The following is a 26567-nucleotide window of genomic DNA, read 5'->3' on the forward strand; positions in this document are numbered from 1 at the left end:
GAGGTTCCGTCTGAGTCACTTATTTCAGAAATTTACATAGAAACTCCGGGGTAAGCGCTCGGCGCAGAGCATAGAATAAATGTGAGCCGAGCCTTACTGCGATCTTTGAGAGACAGAATGAACAAATCAACAGCAGGTGAAGAATTCGTTTTATTTACTTATTATTTTGCTGTTTCTCGTGCAGAACTTTTAGACAACTTTTTTCTTCGGGTCAGTGGCATTTCAGCGATACAAGATTTATGTCTCATTTTCATGTTTTGCTGCTTTTACACAATAAAGACAATTTTATAAAAAAAAAACAGGATTGTTTTTGCATCGCCATATTTTGAGACCTACAGCCTTATTATTTCTCTGCTGATTGAGCTCTATGGGGGCTTGTTTTTTGCAGGACAAGATTACATTTTTAGAGAGATCATTTTTATTTACATTTGAATTTTTGATTTTTTTTTTATTCCACTTTTTATTAAACAGTATGGGGAAAGATTTAGCCTGGATTCACATTCGTTAATTTTAATGTTTTTTTTTTTTTTATTTAAATGTCTCAAACACCACAGCTGGAAGTTAGTTTAGAGGTCGCCCACTTTCTCTTGTTAGAAGAAGCACTCCTCCTCCCATCAAAGTTTTTATTCTCTTTAATATATTGCACTCATCAAATTATATGGCACTGTGTGCTTACAATTGTTAATTTCCTCCTTTACACTCAGCTAATTCTTCTCTTTTCTCTGTAACATTGTAACATTCTACTTTTCAAGAAAGGCATCCTGTCCCCTCTTAAATTTTAGAAGTGAATCACTCATTATAACTTCATATGACAAGCTCAGTAACTAGCGGTGACGTCACAGAGCCTGTGCGCGCTGCTTCCATTCATTCCCCAGTAGTTTACAGTCGGAGAGGTCACAGTAGCTGCGCTACAGCTGTAAACTGATTAACCCCTGGGATGGATTACGCTATGGGACGTGACTGGTCGCCAGACAGGTATGGATATTGTTGGTATATATTTTATTATTTTAGAATTTTTTACAGGCGAACGATGGCGTCGATATGGAATTAGGAGTATATCCAAAAGCACTGGAGATAATTGCAGGATCAGTCCAATGCCAGCTGGAGGGTAAATAGAGCCTGGAGAGGGCATCCTTTTTGAATGATATGAGTGAGTCACAAGTGAAAAAGAGTCTGCATTAGGCCAGGATCACACATGCGAGAAACTCGGACGAGTCTTGCGTGTTAATCCCCAGCACTGCCGCCGGCTCTCGGATCGGAGCGTGTGGCTACATAGCAATACATGGAACCGCACATTCTGCTCCTGAGTGCGGGCGGCAGTGCCGGGTATTAACATGCAAGACTCCGCCGTGTTTCTCACATATGTGATCCCGGCCTTATTAAAAGACCACATTGATTGTAATGTGAATTGTGACTTGTGTTAATGATGGTAGTAATGTGTGTAGTTTAACACTAGGGACAGTGAGTTTTAATGTGATTGGGACTAGCCTAGAGTGGGAGGGGCTGAATTGAAAGGAAAGTGACAGGCAGATAGGGCTTGGAGTGCATTGAGAAAATACTTTAGGTCCAATGTAAGCAGAGCCGCTTTCTCAGGTGTCTAAAGTGAGACCGAGTGGAAAGGGATAACGAAATGCAGAGCAGAAGTAAGTGACAGTGTATTATCAGAGATGGGTCCTGGAAGAGGACTGAGTATGCAAGAAGAACAGAGCGCCCCGAGTGGAAGTTTCAGCGCATCCGGATCATATAAGATTAGTACCTGCCATACTGACAACCTAAAAAAAAAAATATATATATATATATATATACTGTATACACATACATACACACACACACACACACGTTTGGTGTCTTCGCAATCATACTGACTTGGAAAATCATATACCCAGGTCAGTTTAATCATATAGTAAACATGGTAAATTAATAAATCAATTGTGAAATAGCATTTTTTTTTTGCAATTTTAAAGCACTTGGATTTTTTCTACTCTACAGTTAGTGGCATGATAAAATGCATTATGCTATTCAAAAGTACAACAAAGTACAACTCATCAAATAATAAGCCCTCAAACGGCTATATGGATGGAGGAGAATATATATATATATATATAAAAAAAGGAATAATTGGAAAAGGAAAACTGAATGGGGGTGAAGGGGTTAATGTAAATGCATAGTTTATTTTAGATGAATAACCTTTTACAATATCTTTTGAAGTCTATTTTTAAAATTTTTTATTTATTTTTCTTCTGGGTAGAGACTTTATATATGGACACATACAGTAGATAATGTGTGTAATCTTATCATTTTCAAATGTCTTCTCACAGGCGATCCTCTGTCAGACTGACTGTAGAAACACATTCTTTTTCAAAGCCTGTATATAAAAAGGTAGGTTCACATCTGTTTGCAAGAATGTATACTTTGTTACCTAATAATCAGAATTGTGCTTTGCACTTTATATTTATGGTTGTATCTTTCTATTGCCCAAGAAATGTATTAGTCAGCCTATTTGGGATCCCAAGGCTGTCAGTGCCAGCATCATAGGACTAAGCAACAGCTCATGTGAAAAAGACTTGGGTATACTAATAGATCACAGACTGAATATGAGTCAACAGTGTGATGCAGCAGCAAAAAAGGCAAATGCAATTCTAGGATTATTAACAGAAGCATACAATCTAGATCACGTGAAGTCATTATTGCCCTCCACTCCTCTTTGGTCAGACCTCATCTGGAACACTGTGTCCAGTTTTGGGCACCACATTTTAAAAAAAAAAATCAACAAACTGGAGCAAGTTTAGAAAAGAGCGACCAGAATGGTGACCGGTCTGCAAACCCTGTCTTATGAGGAAAGGTTGCATGATTTGGGAATGTTTAGCTTGCAAAAGAGAAGACTGAGAGGAGACTTAATAGCTGTCTACAAATATCTAAAGGGCTGTCACATTGTAGAAGGATCAACTTTATTCTCATTTGCACAAGGAAAGACTAGAAGCAATGGGATGAAACTGAATGGGAGGAGACACAGATTAGATGTTAGAAAAAACTTTTTGACAGAGTGATCAATGAGTGGAACAGTCTGCCATGAGAGGTGATAAGTTCTCCTTCAATAGAAGTCTTCAAAAAGAGGCTGAACAGACATCTGTCTAGGATGATTTAGCGAATCCTGCGTTGAGCAGGGGGTTGGACCAGATGGCCCAGGAGGTCCCTTCCAACTCTATGATTCTATGATTCTGTCAAGTTCTAGATGGAAACAACTGGCCATTTTGTGCATTAACCCCATTACCACCTTAGGTTTTTACATTTTTTTGTGTTTGTTTTTTGCTCCCCCTCTTCCCAGAGCCATAAAACTTTTTTTTTTTTTCAGTCAATATGGCCATGGGAGGGCTTGTTTTTTGTGGGACGAGTTATACTTTTGAACACCATTTATTTTACCATATTGTGTACTGAAAAACAGGAAAAAAATTCCAAGTGCGGTGAAATTCCAAGAAAAATTGCAATTCCACAATTAATTTACGAATCGGGCAGAACCCAAATAAGCCCTCACTTAGAATACCATAATAAAATGTAACTTTTATTTCTATCTCCTATGCCCTATCCCCTGATGATGCCACTAGCGCTGTGAATCATGTTGGGGAGACGCTGGTGCTAAAATTTGTTCTCCTAATCTGCCAGTATGTATTAGCATACCGGGTGCTATACACTATATTAATGTAAATTAGCAGGAATATGAATACTACATAAAATAACTGCAGCCTTCTGAGACAGATTAGGGCTTTATACCCATTGTATATACTTTATTTTAATTACCACAATTGTGTTTTTTACCATGCTCACTAAATGCTAAAACTGACCTGCCATTATGATTCTCCTGGTCATTATGAGTTCACAGATACCAAACATGTATAGATTTTTTTTTTATTTAACTGGTAAATAAAATGCAAAATTTATCAAAAAACAAAAAGGCACCATTTTCCAAGACCCATAGCATCTCCATTTTTTGGGATCTGGGGCTGGGTGAGAGCCTATTTTTTGCAAAATGACATTTTTATTGACTTCATTTTGAAAAAAATGCATTGTTTTGATCGCCTGTAATTGCATTTTATTGAAATGTTGTGTCGACCAAAAAAACGAATTCCTGCGTTTTGATTTTTTTTCTCTCATTACGCCGTTTACCGATCAAATTAGTTATTTTTATATTTTGATCGGGCGTTTCTGAACACGGCAATACCAAATAATGTGTGTATTTTTGAATTTTTTTTAACTGTTTTATTTTGAATGGGGCAAAATGGGGGTGTTGTGAACTTTTTATATTTTTTTTATTTTTCAAAAACCTTTTTTTTTTTGTTTTTTTTTACATGCTGAAATAGTCTTGAAGCTGTGATCATCTGATTGCTTGTGCTACACAAAGCAAGGCTGCAGCCCTGCTATGTGTAGCAAAAATACTCATCTGCTGGGGCGGCGCTCATAGCAGTTTGGCAGTGACAACCACAGGGGTCTCCTGCAAACATGATGCCAACCTATCAGCGCCTCGTGGTCCTGTGACAGGGGTGCCAATGAGCGGAGCTAATGTGCTTCCGGTTTGCATGAGTTGAATGCTGCTGTCTGAGATTGACAGTGGCATTTAAGATTTTAACAGTTGCATGTGGATCACGAGTCTATCCGTGGCGGTTAGGGGCTCATGACAGCTGATAAGATTAGCTGTCATGTGCTGGAAAAGTTGCGGGCTCAGCGCCGGGGCCTGCACAAAAGAGGGGGGGGCGACTTGTGATGTACCTATACGTCATAGATCATAATTTGGTTCATGGGAATGTGATGAAACGTGAAGTATCCACACCATGCCACCCAGTGGGATCACGTGGTAAGGGCTCCCCACTTTTAACAACATGATATTCTGCTCTCCCTGGGCATAGTAACCAACAGTGTTTAGTTATAACAAATTATAATGATGATATTGCACATAAAAACCGTGCATCTAATCCTATTCTGTGTGATACTGTCTGCTGAGCCGTGCATCTAATCCTATTCTGTGTGATACTGTCTGCTGAGCCGTGCATCTAATCCTAATCTGTGTGATACTGTCTGCTGAGCCGTGTATCTAATACTATTCTGTGTGATACTGTCTGCTGAGCCGTGCATCTAATCCTATTCTGTGTGATACTGTCTGCTGAGCCGTGCATCTAATCCTATTCTGTGTGATACTGTCTGCTGAGCCGTGTATCTAATACTATTCTGTGTGATACTGTGTGCTGAGCTGCGTATCTAATCCTATCGTGTGATACTGAATGCTGAGCTGTGTAGCTAATCCTATCCTGTGTGATACTGCCTGCTGAGCCATGTGTCTGTGCTGAGGGTGGTATATGTGTTGAAGCACGTGGTAGTGTGTGGCGCATTTTGTGCGTGTGTTCATATCCCCGTGTGTGGTGAGTATCCCATGTCAGGGCCCCACCTTAGCTACTGTACGGTATATACTCTTTGGTGCCATCGCTCTCATTCTTTCAGTCCCCCTTGTTCACATTTGGCAGCTGTCAATTTGCCTCCCAACACTTTTTTCCTTTCACTTTTTCCCCATTATGTAGATAGGGGCAAAATTGTTTGGTGAATTGGAACGCGCGGGGTTAAAATTTCGCCTCACAACATAAGAGTATTCGATCCCATGCATTGAAAATTTCATCCGATCCCTCTCACCCGGGACACTCCTCATTCCAACTACTCCCTTCAGGACGTCGCTTCAGAGCCCCCAAATGCAGCACCAACCGCCATATGAACAGCTTCTATCCACTCTCTGTTCAACAATTAAATTGTCATGTGTAGACTATATACTGTATCTGTCTTGTTAGATGTTACTTGTTGTATCTGTTGTTATATATTATGTTGCCTCTTTGCCACAAAGAATTCCTTGTATATATGTAATATGTACTTGGCGATAATAAATTTGATTGATTGATTGATTGAACATAGCCTATGACGTTCTCGGGGTTCAGACGTGTGACTTTGCAAAATTTTGTGGCTGTAGCTGCGACTGTGCAGATGCCAATACATACACTTTTTCCCCATTATTTAGACAGGGGCAAAATTGTTTGGTGAATTGGAACGCACGGGGTTAAAATTTCGCCTCACAACATAGCCTATGACGCTCTCGGGGTCCAGACGTGTGACTGTGCAAAATTTTGTGGCTGTAGCTGCGACGGTGTAGATGCCAATCCCGGACATAAGTACATACACACCCACATTGAGCTTTATATATTAGAGACATATAATTATATTTATAATGGCCACATATGCAAATCATTACCAGTTAGATAAAAGGAGGGGGAGGGGATGCCACATGGGAGGCTTGTGGTACCCTTTGTTCTTTGTGTGTGAATTGTCCTCACACAATTTGTCTTTGTGATCTCCCAGAGAAAAAGCAATAGGATATGCTTCACACAATCATTTAACCCTCGGGCTCACTCCCCTCCTGCCCTCTGGGCTGAACCTAAATGCCCTTCCTTGGAGGTTTGGAGATAAATCTCCCAAAGCCTATGAAAGATCAAAACTTTTTTGTGGGAGGTGTTAGGGAAGCAGTTCTGGCACTATCGGATGCGAATGGGGCCCTGCTAGTCAGAGTCTAAACACAATTTGCTACCTAGCTGCTAGTGGCTGGTCTATGTATTTCCCTTCCTGTGCATGTAAGAATGACTTGAGCCCCAGGCAGGCGCCTGCCCTGTTCCGGGGATCTTGGAAATATACACAATGTACCGCTAGGATGTATAGTAGTTCCATAACTCCTGCTGGCTGAACAAAGGACTCAGGCTGCATAGTTTGGATCCACAGGGGATAATTCTGTGGAATGTCGCATACCAGGCAGCTGGTGGGGGTGTGAATCCTTTGAAGCTGGCCAGGTTTAATGTTACTACTGCACCTGCTGAAGGGGTTTTATTCCATTCCATGCCCAATTCGTGAAAGGGAATAAGTCACCAGGTTTTTGCTACACCATCTGAGAGCAACATTATACAGGAGCTGACACCTGGATTCCAGCGATGTTTCACTTACTGAGCTGCTTGCTGCAGTTTTGATTGAACGCTGCTTTATTTGTTGCAGATTTCAGTTCCCTAAATGCTGACTTCTTTATAACATTACCCACATCACTGATTGACAGCTTTCTGTGCACACAGTGCATAGGCAGAAAGCTGCCATTCGGTGGTGTGGACGTAGTTATACCGAGCTGATGAATGCAGATTACTACATGGCATCAGGTTTACTAGTCCTCTAGTGATCTCCTGGTGATTCGTGTGACATCAGTGTCTGTTTATCTATTATTTCTAAACCCTTTATTTCGGTCATTCCTTTGTATCCCCGTTCATAATTCGCCCCACACACACAAATTATACACCATTTGAAAGATAAACTTGCCCCCTTCAGCAAGAAAATAGGCAAACAAACCACACATTCAGGATTTTATCACTAAATACGGTGTAAACATTAATTTCCATAAACCTGCAGAAAGACACAATGACCTGCAGGTGGCACCTCAACCGGAAGACATTTTTTGGCCTCTACTTATCAAACCAATTTATTGTATTACCAATCTACATATATAAATACCTGTCTGTGTTCATCAGATCATGAAATACATTTACATTTGACCAGCTTGCTTTTTCTGAAATTGCCTGCGCCCCCGACGACCAAGGTGTGAAAATTTTGCACGGGCCAAGCTAGTTCCTTCCATATTTATATATTCGACAGGTTAAAATGGATATAGCCAAATGTTAATTATTGTAATGTATCCTTGAAAAGCAAATTGAATGCAATACAGATGATCTGTATGGGATCGGTTTTGTGTTTTTTGTTGTGGGTGTTTTTTTTTCATACCCAAAGACTTGAATAGGTGAGTCTTGTCCAAAAGAGAAAAAAAAATTTTAATGCATTTTTTTTTTTTTTTTTTTTTTATGTCTTAACACTCAATTTTTAACCATTTTTATATCACATATTCCAGAGAGTTTCTTCTTGTTGTTCTTCTCTTTTCTCCACCTAGAAAAAAGACTAGTTTTAGCTATTTACACATGATTTTAACCATTTACTCCTTACTTCCCAGTTTCACATGTAGCATAGTGGACTAATACCATGAGTTATATCCTCTGAGGCAAGTACTAATCCACCCCAGGACTCGAGAGCCATTTTTTAATCTTTTACCTCTTGATCCCACCCGTGTCTTTTTATTTTTTAATCACGTTTTTTATACCAACACTCTTTTTATGGCATTTTAAACGTCGTTTTTAATATGGTTGTAATAAAGTTTTATTGTTTTGTATGATTCATGTATATGTATCCATGCTGACGTGTCACCTCACTATTCTTGGTGCCTCCCCCTTTTTTTTTTTTTATGTATATATACCCCTGCAATGAACTTCTGTAACATGCCCTGATGAAGTGAGCTGGGACTGGCTCAGGAAACGCGTTGGCAATAAAGATACCTTGAATTCTACCACAGCAGCGCAGTCTCTTATTGCACTACCAGCCTTCTCTTTGTTAAAGGAAATGTGTCAGGGTGATTATGCTGCCCTGACCACGGGCACCATGAATGGCCGCCTGGCTGCACGATTGCACAGGGCTTATTATTCTGACAAAGCTCTGGGGTTTCAAAGAAAGTGTACTTTGAGGATCCAGATAGACGAAAAGTAGCCCGCCTCGTCCCGGCGCTGCTACCGGTGACTGTCAGGTGTCTCACCTCGTATGTAAATAGGGATAGAGCTGTCAGTCAGAAGGAGCCAGCTTCTTCTTCTTCAGCTATGGTCCCCAGCCTGATCTCCAAAGTACATATTCTATGAAACCGCAGCCCGTTTCAGAGCATAATATACTTAGAGGGAACCATTTTAAATGTCAGAGTGAACCAAAGTATGACAAATATGCCAAAATAAATGGGGGTTAATACATTGTTTTACAGCTCTGTATGAAGATTAAATATTAAATAATGGTCTCCATAATCACATCTAATGTATAAAGCTCAATGTATGTATGTGTGTGTGTGTGTGTGTGTGTGTGTGTGTGTGTCCGGGATTGGCATCTGCACCGTTACAGCTACAGCCACAAAATATGGCACAGTCACATGTCTGGACCCCGAGAGCGTCATAGGCTATGTTGTGAGGCGAAATTTTAACCCCGCGCTTTCCAATTCACCAAACAATTTTGCCTATTATTCTTATCATTTCTATGGTGTTATCATCCTTCTGTAAAGCTGGAAATAACACAATTTATTACCGTGCCAACACAGACCACCCTCTGACACAGACTGCAGGGGGGAGCCCAGTATCACACAGGCTAGGATTAGATACACAGCTCAGCAGACAGTATCACACAGGATAGGATTAGATACACAGCTCAGCAGTCAGTATCACACAGGAGAGGATTTGACACATGGCTCAGCAGTCAGTATCACACAGGATAGGATTAGATACACAGCTCAGCAGTCAGGAGTCACACAGGATAGGATTAGATACACAGCTCAGCAGTCAGTATCACACAGTAGAGGATTTGACACATGGCTCAGCAGTCAGTATCACACAGGATAGGATTAGATACACAGCTCAGCAGTCAGTATCACGCAGAATAGGAATAGATACACGGCTCAGCAGTGAGTATCACACAGGATAGGATTAGATACACAGCTCAGCAGTCAGTATCACACAGAATAGGAATAGATACACGGCTCAGCAGTGAGTATCACACAGGATAGGATTAGATACACGGCTCAGAAGACAGTATCACACAATAGGATTAGATACACGGCTCAGCAGTGAGTATCACACAGGAGAGGATTAGACACCCAGCTCAGCAGTCAGTATCACACAGGATGGTATTAGATACACAGCTCAGCAGTCAGTATCACACAGGAGAGGATTTGACACATAGCTCAGCAGTCAGTATCACACAGGATAGAATTAGATACACTGCTCAGCAGTCAGTATCACACAGAATAGGAATAGATACACGGCTCAGCAGTGAGTATCACACAGGATAGGATTAGATACACAGCTCAGCAGACAGTATCACACAGAATAGGAATAGATACACAGCTCAGCAGTCAGTATCACACAGGATAGGAATAGATACACGGCTCAGAAGACAGTATCACACAGAATAGGATTAGATACACAGCTCAGCAGTCAGTATCACACAGGAGAGGACTAGACACGGCTCAGCAGTCAGTATCACACAGGATAGGATTAGATACACAGCTCAGCAGTCAATATCACACAGGAGAGGATTAGACACACGGCTCAGCAGTCAGTATCACACAGGATAGGATTAGATACACAGCTCAGCAGACGGTATCACACAGGATAGGATTAGATACACTGCTCAGCAGTCGGTATCACTCAGGATAGGATTAGATACACAGCTCAGCAGTCAGTATCACACAGAATAGTATTAGATACACGGCTCAGCAGACAGTATCACACAGAATAGGATTAGATACACGGCTCAGCAGACAGTATCACACAGAATAGTATTAGATACACGGCTCAGCAGACAGTATCACACAGAATAGGATTAGATACACGGCTCAGCAGACAGTATCACACAGGATAGGATTAGATATACGGCTGAGCAGTCAGTATCACACAGGATAGGATTAGATACACTGCTGAGCAGTCAGTAACACATGATAGGATTAGATACTCAACTCAGGAGAAAGTATCACACAGGAGAGGATTAGGTACACAGCTCAGTAGACAGTATCACACAGGAGAGGATTAGGTACACAGCTCAACAGTCAGTATCACACAGGATAGGATTAGATACACAGCTCAGCAGAAAGTATCACACAGGAGAGGATTAGATACACAGCTCAGCAGAAAGTATCACACAGGATAGGATTAGATACACAGCTCAGCAGACATCACACAGGATAGGGTTAGATACACAGATACACATGTTGTTTACAAAAGGCTCTTGAATGAGTTGAAAATAAAATACTATCAATACTTGGGTAATTGTTTAGTTAATTTTTGTTGCAAATCTGTAGTGTTGAATATATGATGTGAAATGTTTTTATGTGCAATATAATCATTATAATTTGTTATAACTAACCACAGTTGGTTACTATGCCCAGGCAACGCCGGGCTCTTCAGCTAGTTATTTTCTAAAAATGATGAGCAGTATCAGATTATAGAATAAACTGTCTAACGGCTGTTTGAAAGGTATTCCCTGACATGATTTATTTGTCTGTATTTTTTTTTTTACACTCTGCGATACATGGATGTGATTTGTAACCTGTTTTTTTCAATCTTTTCCGCAAGGACCTAGTTGTGCGTCTTTCCGACGATAACGATCCGTTCTTCCTATATAATTTGACTCTAGGGGAAGAAGACTTTCTCAGGTAAATGTGAATATATGTTCAGCTGAGCATTTAGCTTGGGTCTATACTTTATCAATTATGTATTCCGTGCGATTCATCCACATAGAGCAAACTATAAAAGTTTTACTGGTTTAACTAAAAATCAAAATTGATTTCCAAATGTTCTTTTCTGATACAAAATGTGGGCAAGTGGGTAGCGCTTACTATTAGTGTCCATTCTTATAATTGATTGGTAAATATTACCTTTTTTTCGCCATGTACACTTGTGGCCATAGAACCTGTGGCTGTACTAAACACATGAAGGCAGAGCTACTTGCCAGATTGTAGCATCTAGAGGATTCCGATGGAATTGTCTAAGTTGTTATCACCAGAACATTTTACAAATTGTAGTCTTGGCACACCTTGCCCTAGAGGGCACTTGAGTATAAAAAAGTTGCTGCAAGTTGTGTAGCATGAAACACAAGTGGTCTGTGCTGTGATAGCTGGAGAATGGAGGGTTGACATTAAAGGGAACCTGTCAGCAGGTTTTTACTATATAAGCTGAGGACAGTCTGAGGTAGGAGTTAAAACACAGGTTTCATCGATGTGTCACTTACTAGGCTGTGTGCTATTGTTTCCATACAATGAAGGTTTTATCACCAGGAGATGATCACTGCCCTGACTGAGGCTCTTGTAAGCCCTGGTCCCAGCATGCATGCTATTCTGATAACGTCAGTGTCAATAGACAATGTAGACAGATGGCTGTAGTGGGGGTGGGGTTAGCTTTCTCAGCAATGCTGCATCTAAAAACTGTGTCACATCTGCTGCACCCAGTAATCTAAGTGTTGCATCATTGGATTCAGGGTCTCTTTAGCCACATTATGCTGCATTCAGAAGAGGTAGCACAAACCTACTGACAGATTCCCTTAAAATGTGCTGTTCCCCTGCATCACCCTTTTTTTGTTTAGCTCTCACTGCTTATAACATTAATAGTTTAACTAGTTAATAAAATGGGTATTTCCTGCCAATATCTGTAATTTTCATTTTCTTGCATTACAGTCTCAAAAACCAGCAAGGATTACTAGTGGAATATTCTGCATTTCCACAGAGATTCATAGAACTATTGGAGCAGTGTATATCTGAACAAGACAAGACTGTACCCAGGTATGTGATGCATTCATTCATTTCTTAATGTCCATATGCTAGTGTGAAATAATAACCACTGGGTATGTGGTACGCGGGATGCAGTGACGAGACGCGAGACTAATTTGGGCTTTAGATAGTAACTTTTATAACTGGAAGCCGCTAGGGCCATCCTAAGCAACCAAACAAAATAACAGTAGTTGTCCACGCAGGGACTCAGCACAAATCAACACTAATAATGAGAACACGACTACCCCAGCGAAGGCCGGTCACTATAGGGCCACGGTATGGCCGACTACGGGTCCTTAGTTCTGTTGTGTCACTTATCCGTCCTGACGTCCCTCGGCGCTTCAGAGGATGGTGCTTCGGCGTTGCAGCCGTTGAGGATCTGGCGTAGTCTTCGGGCGTTCCGACGCCCAGGCGAGGTGGGGGCACAACAGGCCCTAGGCGAGTCTTTTGCTGGAGCAACCCCCTGTGAAGACAACAGGGTTCCGCCTGTTAGCGGGATGAGGGAGGCCACAGCCCCCGGGCAGAGGAGAGCCGCAGTTACGTGGAGTGGCGGTTGGTAGGCCGCGTGCACGGCCTGGGGCTGTGCGGAGAGTTTCACTAATGGCAAGGAGCAGGCCCCAACTGCTGACTGCAGCGGGGTGGTGGCGGCTGCAGGCGGTAACGGATTGGCCGCAGCCGCGGACTGGAGTGGAGTGGCAACGACCGCGGGCGGCAATGGACAGGCCGCAACCGCGAGCTGGAGTGGAGCAGCAATGGCCGCGGGAGGTATCGGACAGGCTGCAGCGGGCTGGGATGCAGTGGCAACGGCTGCGGGCGGCAGTGGGCAGGTCGCGTCCCCGGGCTGGTATAAAGCGGCAGTCTCCTGTCGGTCAGCCCAGCGCCTTCTCCCAGCAAGCCACCGAAAGTCTCTCGTCTGCTGGCCTCCTCTCTGGTCACTGTTTGTGGTTCTGGCTCTCTGGCGCTCCCACAGTCTCCTGCTCCGTCTCTGCCGATCTGCTGACTCACTCCCCTGCGCGTTCCCTGCCCCTTTTATCTTGGCTCCTCCCCCTGCTGTCCTGTCAGTCTCCGCGGTCCACCTTCTCCCTCTGCCCCCAGGGAACAGCCCCCTTAGGAACCTAGATGGCGGTCCCCTTGGTTCCGGCCCGGACACTCTGCGGGGGCCCTCCCTCCTACACTCCCCCATCCTGTATGCTCGCCAGTCCTCGGGCGAGGGTCTGAGTAGGCTCGGATTGGTCTGTGTAGATGCCAGTTTTTGTTGCCATATGAACCTGGTCCCTATTGGTACCGTTTGGGGGGTTTGCCAGCTGTTGACCGCTCGGAGCGTCTAAGGCCTGTTTCACACATCCGTTTTTTGGCATCTGCATGCATCCGTCAAAGTGTGAAAAAACGGATCCGTTTCCGTTTTGCCACAAACGGATGCAAACGGATCAGTTTTTTTGACGGATCCGCGGTAGCCGCTAATGGAAGTCTATAGGACAAAAAACGGACCCTCAAAAAAAATGGTGGATCCGTTTTTTAACGGAAAACGACGGATTTAGACAGATTTAAAAAAACGGAAGTGTGATCAAGGCCTAAATTCGACTGTGGTGGAGTCTTCCGGGGTGGTGGACGGTGGCGGGCTAGTCGATTTGAGCGGACTAATTGGGCCAGTTGAATTGTCATGGAGTGGAGGGCCCGCATGGAGTGGAGTCTTCCTCATCGTCCAGGTCCCAGGCCACTGGCAGTGGTTTGGGGTCCTGGGGGGTAGGTTCAGGTTGTACGGGGTCGGTGGAAGTACAAAGGCGTAACATATTACGGTGCACATTGCGAGTAGGAAGTGTTCCGTCTTACTCGGGTTGTATTTCGTATACAGGTCCATCGGGGCTTATGCGGCGCAAGACTCGTTAGGGACTTTCTTCCCAGCATGGTTCTAATTTGTTCTGGGGGCGTTGGTCTAGAACGTATACCTGGTCTCCAGTTTGGAGATTGGGGGGTAGAGGCAGATTCCTCCCTGGGTGCTCTAAGTCCTGGAGTTTTGTATGAACTATTCGGTGGAGGGGTTGCAGCCGGTGTCGGTGATTTCGTACCCACGATGGTACTCCGGTCCATGGCTGAGGCTCCTCTGGGTCCAATTCTACCTTTGTAATCCCTTTGCCGTCTCGCCCGAATAGCAGGGAGTAGGGGGTATAGCCGGTAACTCGGTGCACCCGGTTGTTATAGACCCATACTAGTTCAGGGACATATTCAGGCAAGCGTGCCTTCTTGTCACTCTCCAAGGTATGCAACATTTGAATTAATGTCCGATTAAATCGTTCGCTGGCCTCGTTTCCCTGTGGGTGTATTGTGTGGTCTGGGATTTGTCGATACCGTAGAGACGATGTAGCTCCTCCATAACTTTTCCCAAGAAGCATGCTCCTTGGTCAGAATGTATTCGTTGAGGGCAGCCATACACTTGTATAAAGTTTCTACAAATTGCGGAGGCGGCCGACTCCGCGGTTTGGTCTCGGGTGGGAGTGACCACGGCGAACTTAGTAAAATGGTCCACCATGACGAGTGACGAGTATGCAGTGTTCGTATCCCTGAAATGCGGGACCAATGGTCAAGTAATCCACCGTCAAGAGCTCAAGGGGTGCTGAGGTCACTATCGTTTGCACTGGGGCTCGCTGTGCGGGCGGTTTGGTTAACTCACATAGGCGGCAGACCCGGCAAGTCTCGTCCACAGCAGCATGCAAGCGTGGATGGTAAATTTTCTGCTGCAACCATTGCAAGGTCTTTTGAGCCCCGAAGTGGGATTCTCGGGCCAGTTCGTTGAGTTGGATTCCAGGCACAACTACCTGCCAAATTGTCGTAGATGTTGCCCGTGATATTGTTTTACGATACAATAGTCCCTTTCTGATGACCAGTCTCTCCCATTGTCGTAACATCAGCAACATATCCTGAGTCAAAGTCTGTCTTTGAGAGTGGGCAGTTCACCGGCGGCTACCCATCATCGTAGGAGCCCAATTTCTTCATCTTCTTGCTGCTGTTGGATCCATCTATCACGGGAATGCTCCAGCATGCCCCTTGGGGTTTCCGAGGGGGATACTTTCTGGGTGGCAGCTGTGAGCATGGCGGCGGTGAGCGCGAATGGTGTCTCTTCCCCTTCCAGTTCATCGTCTCGACTTTTTCCTGGGATTGTTTGTCGGATCCTGGAGCGAACCGCTCCGTCGTGGCCCACACTACTGCGAGGAGCTCGAGCTTAAAGGTGCTGTAATTGTCATGGTTGCGCTCGGAATCATGAAGTGATCGGCTTCCATAAGCAATCACTCTCTCCCGGCCGTCTTGAACTTGTGACAACACAGTCCCTAGCCCGTGGAGGCTCCCGTCAGTGTGTAGGATGAACAGCTGCGAGAAATCTGCATAAGCTAACACCGGGGCACCCGAGAGTGCAGCCTTAATGTCTTGGAAGGCCTCTTCTTGCGGTTGTTGCCACTGGATCTTCCGCCCATTTGCCCCGGTGGGAGCCGCTTTCAGCAGGTCGTGCAGGGCTCGGGCTCGACGTGCAAAATTCTTTACGAAACGACGGTAGTATCCGGCCAACCTCAGTAAGGCCCGCATATCTTTTATTGTCTCGGGGGTAGGCCATTCCTGGATGGCAGCAACCTTTTCCAGGGACGGTCTTACGCCCTCCGCCGAGACGATATGCCCCAAATATTCGATCTGGGTGAGAAACAGGTGGCATTTCTGGGGTTTTGCCTTCAACCCGTACTTTTGCAGCCAGCCGAGTACCTGCCCTAACCGCCTCAGGTGGTCCTCAAACGTGGCAGCATAGATGATATCGTCTAGGTATATCAACGTGGCCTCGAAATTGAGATCCCCCAGACATCGCTCCATCAACCGCTGAAAGGTCCCTAGGGCGTTGGCCAGCCCGAACGGCATCCGATTAAACTCAAACAGTCCCATGGGAAGAATGAACTCCGTCTTCGCCCTGTCTTCTTCTGACATGGGCACCTGCCAGTACCCACTAGCCAGGTCTAAAGTCGAGAAGTACGTCGCCTTCCCCAAGGCGAACAAGGATTCTTCTATGCGGGGTAGTGGGTACGAGTCTTTGATGGTACAGGCGTTCAGCTTTCGATAGTCCACACAGAACCGTAGGGTGCCATCCTTTTTGCGGACCAACATGATGGGAGCCGCCCAGGGGCTTTGGCTTTCTCGGATGACCCCCTTTCGTAGCATTTGAGCCAGTAAAGTTTTCACCTCCTGGTAGAACTGTGGAGGAATTTGCCAATAACGTTCGCAAATGGGGCCCGCTCTTGCCGTGGGAATTCCATGGGTGATGGCGGTGGTACATCCAAAATCATCCTCATGGCAGGCAAATACCTCGTGGTACTGTCCGAGCAGTGTTTTTATCTGGGAAAGTTGGGCTTAAGTCAAGCCGGAAAGCTCGGCCCACATTTTGTTCCAGGATGTTTCGACCCTTCTCTTGGGCTGAGGTCTCAGCAGCCTGCAGAGTCCGAATAGTCACTGCCTAAGGGTCCTCGGGTTGCACTTTTATTTGGACCGCAGGGGCAGGCAGCACTTCTTCCAAAGGCCTTACCAGTTTGGCCATTTCGGCCCGGGGCTTCAGGACGATGTCTTGGTCTTCAAGGTTGACGCAGCGCACCAGGACGGTCCCCTTCCGTACTGTGGTCAGGGAGCGGGCCACCAGTATGCCAGGAGGCAAGTGCTCCGAGTAACAGGGCTCCACCTGCGTCTTTACGCCCTTCAATGGTATTGAGGCTCGGATTGGCAGGGCCACCACTGTCTGTCCAGGGGGCAGCACAAGCAGTGGAGCCGCTGGTGCGATGACTTTGCCCAGGGCCTCGCCCTCCTGGCAGTTCTGGAGGACTCGCGCTTCCCGCACCAACTGCTGGAATACCTGTCCCTGGGCCGTGCGGGAACCCCACTGCTTCAGGGTCTCATGCGTGGGGTCATTGAGGGGCAGATTGCCAAACTCCCGTAGTATGCTCATGCCCAGAATGACTGGATGCTGCTTATTGGTTTCCTCTTGTGTCAGGACCACTCCTCGGCAACCGAGGGATTTACCACACAGTGTCACCTGCACCCACACCACTCCGGCAACAGGGACCGGTAGTTGATTGGCGGCTACCAGTCTGATCATGGATCCCCACTGGGGTCTCGCTGCCTCAGGGAAATGCTGCCGGAAATAAGTTGCAGGCATGGTTGTTACTTGCGACCCTGTGTCCACTAGGCACCGGACGGCACTGCCCTTGGCTTCTGCCCATACCACCGGACACTTTGCGACCAAATCTTTGGGACTTCCACCACCCCTGATCATGGTTTCTGGCTCCGAGCGGCGTCCCCCCAGCCCAGAGCCCTCTAGTTTAATGGCCGCCGGGTATCTGCCACGCCGCGGACACTTTCGGGCGACGTGGCCCAGCTCCCCACACTCATAGCACCGGGTCTGTGATGACCAGCCTCCTCGGGTAGGGCGATGCCCCCAGGGACCGGGATTGAAACTAGGCTGTCCAGTCCCGGACTCGGTCCTTCTTTTCACTTCGGCCAACTCGCCCTTGATGTTCTTCAACTCTTGTTTCATCTCCTCTATCCATTTGGGCTCCTTGACAGCGTTCACGGAGGCCTCCACACTCCGGACCTTCCCCACGGGGACCACCATTCCCTGCTCCTGCTCTTGAGCGCGTGCTTGACTTCCCACCTCTGAAAAGTCCATACGTGGGTTCACTCTGACCTGCTCCCGTAATTCCTGCTTTATAAACGGGTCTCGCAGTCCAGTCACCAACAGGTCGTGTAGGGTAATGTCGATAGGTCCTACCCCTACGCCGTCCTTCCGTTCGATGGCCGTGTATAACTCTTGGAGGACATTCATATACTGAGCGATGGTCTCCCCCTCCCCTGCATCCGACTGAAAAACCGGGTCCTCAACTCTCCCACGTTGGTTGGGTCCCCATGGGTCTGTTCTAAAATCTGCAAAACTCTACCAAAGGTGTTGCGGTGTCCCGGGGGCCTCAACATTACTGAATCCCGAGCCTCCCCATCTATTGCCATGAGAGCCACTTCGGCTTCCAGGTCAGGGGTCATCGGATGCATCCGAAAGAGCCCTCGCATTCGCTTTGTCCAGCTCCATAGCATGGTATTGGAGCCAGAAAGCCTAGGCAGGTTGCTTAGCATAGCCCCCAACGAAATTCTAGACCGGGGGCCCTCGTTATCTGTTGAATTCATGGCCCTGCCCTGGTCTGGGGCGCTGTTGTTCGCGCTCGGAGACTGCATCCTGCCGACTATGCCAAATGTGGTAATAGCAGGTACGCGGGATGCAGTGACGAGACGCGAGACTAATTTGGACTTTAGATAGTAACTTTTATAACTGGAAACCGCTAGGTCTATCCTAAGCAACCAAACAAAATAACAGTAGTTGTCCACGCAGGGACTCAGCACAAATCAACACTAATAATGAGAACACGACTACTCCAGCAAAGGCCTGTCACTATAGGGCCGCGGTATGGCCGACTACGGGTCCTTAGTTCTATTGTGTCACTTATCTGTCCTGACGTCCCTCAGCGTCCCAGAGGATGGTGCTTCGGCGTCGCAGCCACTGGGCCCAGCCGCTGCGGATCTGGCGTAGTCTTCGGGCGTTCCGACGCCCAGGCGAGGTGGGGGCACAACAGGCCCTAGGCGAGTCTTTTGCTGGAGCAACCCCCTGTGAAGGCAGCGGGGTTCTGCCTGTTAGCGGGATGAAGGTGGAGTGGCAGTTGGTAGGCCGCATGCACGGCCTGGGGCTGTGCGGATAGTTTCACTGATGGCAAGGAGCAGGCCCCAACTGCCGACTACAGCGGGGTGGTGGTGGCTGCGGGCGGTAACGGATAGGCCGTGCACTGGAGTAAAGCGGCAACGACCGTGGGCGGTAGTGGACAGGCCGCAACGGGCTGGGGTGCAGCGGCAACGGCCGCGGGCAGGCTGCGACCCCGGGCTGGAGTGAAGCGGCAGTCTCCTGTCGGTCAGCCCAGCGCCTTCTCCCAGCAAGCCACCGAAAGTCTCCTGTCTGCTGCTGGCCTCCTCTCTGGTCACTGCTTGTGGTTCTGGCTCTCTGGCGCTCCCAGAGTCTACTGCTCCGTCTCTGCTGTTTTGCTGACTCACTCCCCTGCGCGCTCCCTGCCCCTTTTTTCTTTGCTCCTCCCCCTGCTGTTCTGTCAGTCTCCGCGGTCCACCTTCTCCCTCTGCCCCCGGGAACATTTCCCTTAGGAACCTAGATGGCGGTCCCTTTGGTTCCGGCCCGGACACTCTGCGGGGGCCCTCCCTCCTACAGGTATGAAAGCTGGCTTGGGTTACACCTTTCAGCCATTTCTTAATAAGCTGCTGAATGCTTCTCAGCACGAAACAGTGAGCTTTGCGTTAGTTTACGGGAGCTGTCAGCTTGATTTACAGGCAGATGTGTGCACAAATTTTACAGGGACATTTCTCTAGGATTTCTTTAGGAACACTTGGGATTTGTGCTTGGTGGCCTCTGTTTTTTCCTGTTGGGAAATGCAGCCAGCCCCTTCACTTGTCTGGATCTGTGTTGCAGCTGCCTGCACAATGGATGGCCTGGCATGCCCTGGCACTGAAACCGTTTTCAGGCTGGTATTCTCTGGAACATTGCTCTAAGATGGGAATGTTGGGAAGAGACTGGTTTAATAAGAGTTCTTATTTGCCAATCTTACTGGAAGCGTCTCTTTTAGTGGAATTTATACGTTTGGGAAGACTACGTTGTGTTGACCCTTTCCCACATTATAAAGACACACGGAAGTTAATTTGTTCTTCCTAAGTTGGTTTCTTATTAAAAATTGTCCAGACTTACATTTCACTAGCCATTTAGATCAGCTTCCACCATATTCACCTATAGTGCCTATTGCTACCTAGGCTCGGCTTTCTGTTCCCACCCACTTGACCTAGCAATTAGTCTTGTATGCTGAGATCCTGCAATGGAGGAGGCTGACACCGGCACATCTGCCCTTTGTGCATGTACTTTAGCTAGTTACCTGGACAGTTGTTAACGGTTGACCTTATGTAACTGCAACTTCATGTGCAGAAACACTGCTGTCAGCAAGCCATGCTGGGATTGATAACTATATTTGTTAGGGATTACATTGCCCCTTCTCAGTGGTGTACACTTCCAGTTCACTTAGATCAGATGCAGTACCTTCATTAATTCCTTTTTTGCACTTATTTATGACAAGTAGCGTGATGAAGGGGTTCAAAAATTTTCAGTTTTGCAACTTTCTTTGTTGGCTGTAGCAATCCATCAGCAGTTTTTTGCTTTTTAATCTGAGAATAGCATAATGTAGGGCAGAAGACCCCGGTTCCAGGGATGTGTCACTTGTTAGGCTGTGTTGTGTAGTTTCAACGCAATCAGCATTTTATCAGCAAGAGATTATACTATGTGACTACAGCTCAGGCACATCCCAGTCAAGCTAATCTGTGTAACCCCACCCCCACCTCTGATTGGCAGCTTGCTCACATTATACAGTGTACACAGGAAGCTACTAGTCGGGTGTGGGCGGGGTAATACACGGTTTAACTCTTAGCTCTGCAAAATCTAAATCAGACCAAACAGGTATTCTATGAAAACTACAGCAAGCAGCCCAGTAAGTGATACATCCCTGGGATCAGGATTTCTTGCCCTATGTTATGCTGCAATCAGATTCCATGGCAAACAACTGCTGATAGAATCCCTTTAATTGTCCTCTTTGTAGTAAGAATATATAGTATGATTATCATACACTTAAATTTAAAGTATAATCATTTGCAGCCTTTAAAGGAGGGAAACAATCACTCAACCAGGAGAGGCTGTAAACTACTGGAGGTCCTAGTTGGGACGGCTTTAGTATTGGCAGTTAGTGTAGTAATCTGGACATGAGTGAAACTCTCTCTGTTCACGAAGAAGCTTCTCCGCATTAAGTTCAGTACAACAGCTGTGTGAAGTGTTGATTTTACATCTGAGGTTTTGCTTTCTCTTGGAGTTGGCTCTAGAGTAAGGTTTTATTGTGTTGTTTAGGTCATTGTATCGATCTGCTGGAAGATTGCAAGCGTACTTGGTTCTGCCCTGGGTCATCACTCCTTGAAAGATAACGCTTCCAATATTTAGCGCCTTCAGAAAAAGCAGTCTGCATGTGGTTGGATGAGGGTTATTATGATGTTTGATGAAAAAGAAGAAATGACACTCGCCATGTGTCCCTCGCTGATAATATATACCGTAGATAGTATGTCTCTTCCAGTAGGGCCGAGTGTGTACTGTATTCTGTGCTATGCAGCTAGTGATTTTTTTTTTTATTCTGTCTGCCTTTCTTCTTAATGGATTTTTCTTTAGCAGTTGCTGTAGAGTGCTTGTGAGTGATATAAGTTTAGACATGGTGTTTATTTGTGGCATATACAAATTGATTGCTTTGCTGTGAAACATTCATGCTGGGTTAGGAAAAAGGATTATGCCCTGCACACACTGCTTTTGTCACAAAGAAGCGTCTAACAGGCTCAGCCAGGTTTTAGGTCTAAAGGAAGTTGTTCTTGTCAGATGGATAAGTGTGTGTATATATTATATATACCGTAGGTATGTATGTACAGTAAATCACAAAAGTGAGTACACCCCTTAATGAAAATGGACACATTGTGACCAATTACCCATTTTTCCACTCATGTCTCTCGTTAGTGTTACAAAGTCTCAGATGTGAATGGGGAGCAGGTGGGTTAAATTTGGTGTCGCTCTCACACTCTCATACTGGTCACTGGAAGTTTAACATGGCTCCTCTTGGCAAAGAACTGTCTGAGGATCTGAAAAAAAGATTTGTTTCTGTACATGAAGATGACTTAGGCTGTAAGAAGATTGTCAGGACCCTGAAACTGAGCTGAAGCACGGTGACCAAGACCAGATAGAGGTTTAACATGACAGGTTCCACTTAGAACAGACCTCGCAATGGTAAACCAAAGAAGTTAAGTGCTAAACGTATAAGTGCTGCCAGCATTGCTGCAGAGGTTAAAGGGGAGGGGAGGTCAGCCTGTCAGGGCTCAGACTATACCCTGCACACTGCATGAAATTGGTCTGCATGTCTGTGTCCCAGAAGGAAGCCATTTCTAAAGATGATGCACAAGAAAGCCAGCAGTTTTCTGACGACAATCAGACTAAGGACATAGATTACTGGAACCATGTCCTGTGGTCTGATGAGACCAAGATAAACTTATATGGTTCAGATTGTGTCAAGCATGTTTGGCGGCAGCCAGGTGAGGAGTTCAAAGACAAGAGTGTCTTGCCTACAGTCAAGCATGGTGGTGGGATAATCATGGTTTGGGGCTGCATGAGTGCTGCTGGCTGTGGGGAGCTACAGTTCATTGAGGGAACCGTGAATGTCAACATGTACTGTGACATCAATATAAAAAAGAAAAAAACTAGCTTTTTGGTAAAATCTTGACAGCTTTATTTCATATCCAGTAAAAACAGAACAGTGTTCTTATATTGGACTCCTTTGCCCAGGCCGAGTGGCTTGCTGGATCTCCAAAATGTATGCAATGGTGGATGCCTATGATGCTGAGCTCATCTATGTCTCTGTGACATACGGAAGCAGAGCATGATCCCCTCCCTTTGGAAACTGTGCTGCAGGGCAGTATTCCAACATAACGACGCCAAAAACACCTTCAAGACAAGCACGACCTTGCTAAAGAAACTTCGATATTGGTGCTGGAGTGACCAACCAACCATGTCTCCAGACCTAAACCCTATTGAGCATCTGTGGAGCATCATCAAATGGAAGGTGGAGAAGCACAAGGTATCCAACATCCATCAGTTCTAGGACGTCATCATGGAGGAGGGAAGAGGATACCAGTGGCAACCTGTGAAGCTCTTGTGAACTTCATGCTCAAGGGAGATAAGGCAGTGCTTGAAAATAATGGTGGCCACACAAAATATTCACATTTTGGACATAATTTCACCAATTTCACTTGGGGGGTGTACTCACTTTTGTCAGCGGTTTCGAGATTAATGGCTGTGTGTTGCGTTATTTAGAGAGCACATTAACCTTCAGTGTTATATAAGCTGCGCACTGACTACTTATTGTATCAGTGTCATATGTTCAGTGTTGTCCCATGAAAAGCTATAATAACATATGTACAAAAATGAGGGATGTACTCACTTTATATATAATTTATTAGTGTGTAGATAGATATTATATAGTTTTACACTCTACACTTTTTTAAATTATTTTTCTCCAAAGGTTTTTGCTGCAGCTTCTAACCTCTTCAAATGGACTTGACTGTACGTCTGCAAGCCTAAATATTATCGAAACCAATCCATTCAAGCACCTTGTTCACCTCTCATTGAAACTTTTAGAAGGGAATGACACCGATGTAAAAAAATATCTTGCTGACTGCATTAAGAGTCTAAAGGTTAGTGACGCCAGTCATAATGGCCAATTAGCCCTGTGTCTAGTGCAAATGATGACAGTCATGTGGTACTTGTAGAGGAATCTGAGAACCCTAAGTCTTTAGTGTAAGACTTCTCAAATAATTCCCCCGAGGCCTCACCAGCATCTATGGTCAAAGGCCACGCTAAAATGGAAAACCGTGCATCTTTCGTTTCTGCCCTGCATCCTTTATAATAACAAAAGGTGTCAATTATGATCTAAACCAGAGATTGCTGGGGCATTTCAGATAAAAAACGTACTTTTAAGACGGAGACGGGAGCCAGGTGGCTAATCTGTGACTAGTTACAGGTCTGGCACGTTTCTCCTCGGAGGTCCTGCTAGACTGGTGGTTCAGGCCGCATGAATCACCCGACAGGTTCCCTTTAATGTGGAAGGTTTCCGTTGTAGTATTATTAGTATATGGTTACAATTTACACTCACCATGTTTACTAGCTTGTAGCTAACCTTTATACCTGCGTGCTTTAACATATCTCTGCGAAGTTAGGCTTCACAATATCTGAAGTATAATTATGCTGAACCTGAAAGTGGCGTTAATCCATTTTTTTTTTTAAATTTCTTTTTGGGGATTTAATAATTAAATTGAGAATATCGGGGATTATTTTTAGACAGCGCAAGAGGTAATTAGGCCGTTTACACCACCTGTATCAAAGTAGTCCTTGGTGCTTCAGTTTGGTTCATCTTTATTTACACTTTCTAATCTAACTTTCCACCACTTCTTAGTTGGCCTATTTGGGGTATATTTCTTGTACACTGTGTCGTGATGGCACGTTCTTGATTGTCAATGTGCCAGAGAAATAAAAGCCACACTGACTTTAAAATCAAGGTTTTAGCTACAATGTATGTGATCTTTTTGGCATACAATACAGTAAATCTGTCACTCTTTTGCTAAGTCTTCATTCCATTCTTATTTCACGTTTACCATAATTTGCTTTTATTTATATACTAGCTGAAGAGCCTGGCGTTGGCTGGGCATAGTAACTAACTGTGGGTCCCGCTCTCTCGCTGCGCAGCCTCGCTCTCTCCCTCCGCAGCCCCGCTCTCTCCCTCCGCAGCCTCGCTCTCTCCCTCCGCAGCCCCGCTCTCTCCCTCCGCAGCCCCGCTCTCTCCCTCCGCAGCCCCGCTCTCTCCCTCCGCAGCCCCGCTCGCTCGCTCCCTCCGCAGCCCCGCTCGCTCCCTCCCTCCGCAGCCCCGCTCGCTCCCTCTCTCCGCAGCCCCGCTCGCTCCCTCCCTCCGCAGCCCCACTCGCTCCCTCCCTCCGCAGCCCCGCTCGCTCCCTCCCTCCGCAGCCCCGCTCGCTCCCTCCCTCCGCAGCCCCGCTCGCTCGCTCCCTCCGTAGCCCCGCTCGCTCGCTCCCTCCGTAGCCCCGCTCGCTCGCTCCCTCCGTAGCCCCGCTCGCTCGCTCCCTCCGCAGCCCCGCTCGCTCCCTCCGCAGCCCCGCTCGCTCCCCAGATAACTGTCCTAAGAATGATTTTGTGCATGTTTGCCCCAATATGTATATTAGTTTGGTAATTTACTTTTCTGGCAATATGAAGTATTGCTTTGCCATGATATTCAACTTTTTGTTAAGACTGTGTATAATATAGATAATGATATTGTGTTGTATTGTATATCTATAGTTGGAAAATTGTGTCCTAAAAGGAAAATTACAGAAAACTGAAGAGGATTTTTCTCAAACACTGTGCTTAACACAACAGGTTGGTGCTATTATCTATACAATATAGATCTCTATATTTGTTACGTTGGATAGAATCCCAGGTAATCGTATATCACGTCAAATGACAGCTGCAGTCAGTCACTAGGCTCAGCGGTTCTACTGATGTAGAAGGCACGAGATGAGCTGCTGAGCACGTTGAGCAGCTAGGTACTGTTGGTGTCACATCATAGCCAAAACGCTGAGATTGGACGAGCAGCAGATAATCACTCGGGGAAGTATCTGTTGTTTTATGTTGCTTATATAAAAGCATTTTGAGTCCATTTTCCTTTAAAGAGAATTTGTCACCAGGTTTTTATCACCACCTAAACTGAGAAGCAGCATGATGTTAGAGACAGAGACCCTGATTCCAGCGATGTCACTTACTGGCTGCTTAGTGTACTTTTGATAAAATCCCTTGTAAGGTAGCGCTGTCATTCAAGGTTGGGGACACTCGCTTGGCAGCCAAGTAATCACGTCCGGCACGGGTTTTCCATAAAACAGTAGCAATCCATGCGGTTTATTCAGGCATCATAAACCCACAGCTGCAACATAAAGTTCATATAATCAGCATAGCGTTCATGACAGAGCTTCCCTCTGTTAAGCCTGTGGTCACACAGGTTACGCAATGTCCAGTACTCAGGCTCTTCAGCCTCACCGATATCTCACCCCGACAGGGTTACCTCATGGCTGATTCAGCTCACTGCAGACGTTCATTCCCTCTCCCTGGGAACTGTCAGATGCTTGCAGCCTTTACTCACAGCATTCACGTGCTGTCAGGCAGGAAGCCCCATCTCCCAGTGGGACCTTCCACAATGGACCAACCGGGTCCAAGCATTCACTCATGTGACCTACCCTGGCCACCTTATGTGGTCTGTAGCCACGCCCACCGGGTCACATGGCTATGACCGCATCACAGGGCCTACAAGCATTCATACATTCTTTAGTATGGCGTTCTAGACACACCCTTGGGTGGATTTGTAGGTAGCTCTCCCTAACC

General features: G+C 45.9%; 1 protein-coding gene across 3 annotated transcripts in view; it reads left to right on the forward strand.

The window, feature by feature from the left end:
* The window catches only part of LOC141089042 (spindle assembly abnormal protein 6 homolog), a 134085-nt gene that overhangs the window by 38000 nt on the left and 69518 nt on the right, over positions 1-26567 (forward strand). For all 3 annotated transcript variants that reach the window (XM_073575311.1, XM_073575313.1, XM_073575312.1), the window contains exons 2-6: positions 2319-2379; positions 11268-11347; positions 12365-12469; positions 23668-23839; positions 25494-25571. In XM_073575311.1, coding sequence (XP_073431412.1) covers positions 2319-2379; positions 11268-11347; positions 12365-12469; positions 23668-23839; positions 25494-25571 — 496 coding nt within the window. The remainder of the gene's footprint in view (positions 1-2318; positions 2380-11267; positions 11348-12364; positions 12470-23667; positions 23840-25493; positions 25572-26567) is intronic.

The sequence above is a fragment of the Dendrobates tinctorius genome, unplaced genomic scaffold, assembly GCF_039654945.1.
Source record: "Dendrobates tinctorius isolate UK_male_01 unplaced genomic scaffold, ASM3965494v1 ptg000044l, whole genome shotgun sequence".
In the NCBI taxonomy this organism is placed as follows: Eukaryota; Metazoa; Chordata; class Amphibia; order Anura; family Dendrobatidae; genus Dendrobates; species Dendrobates tinctorius.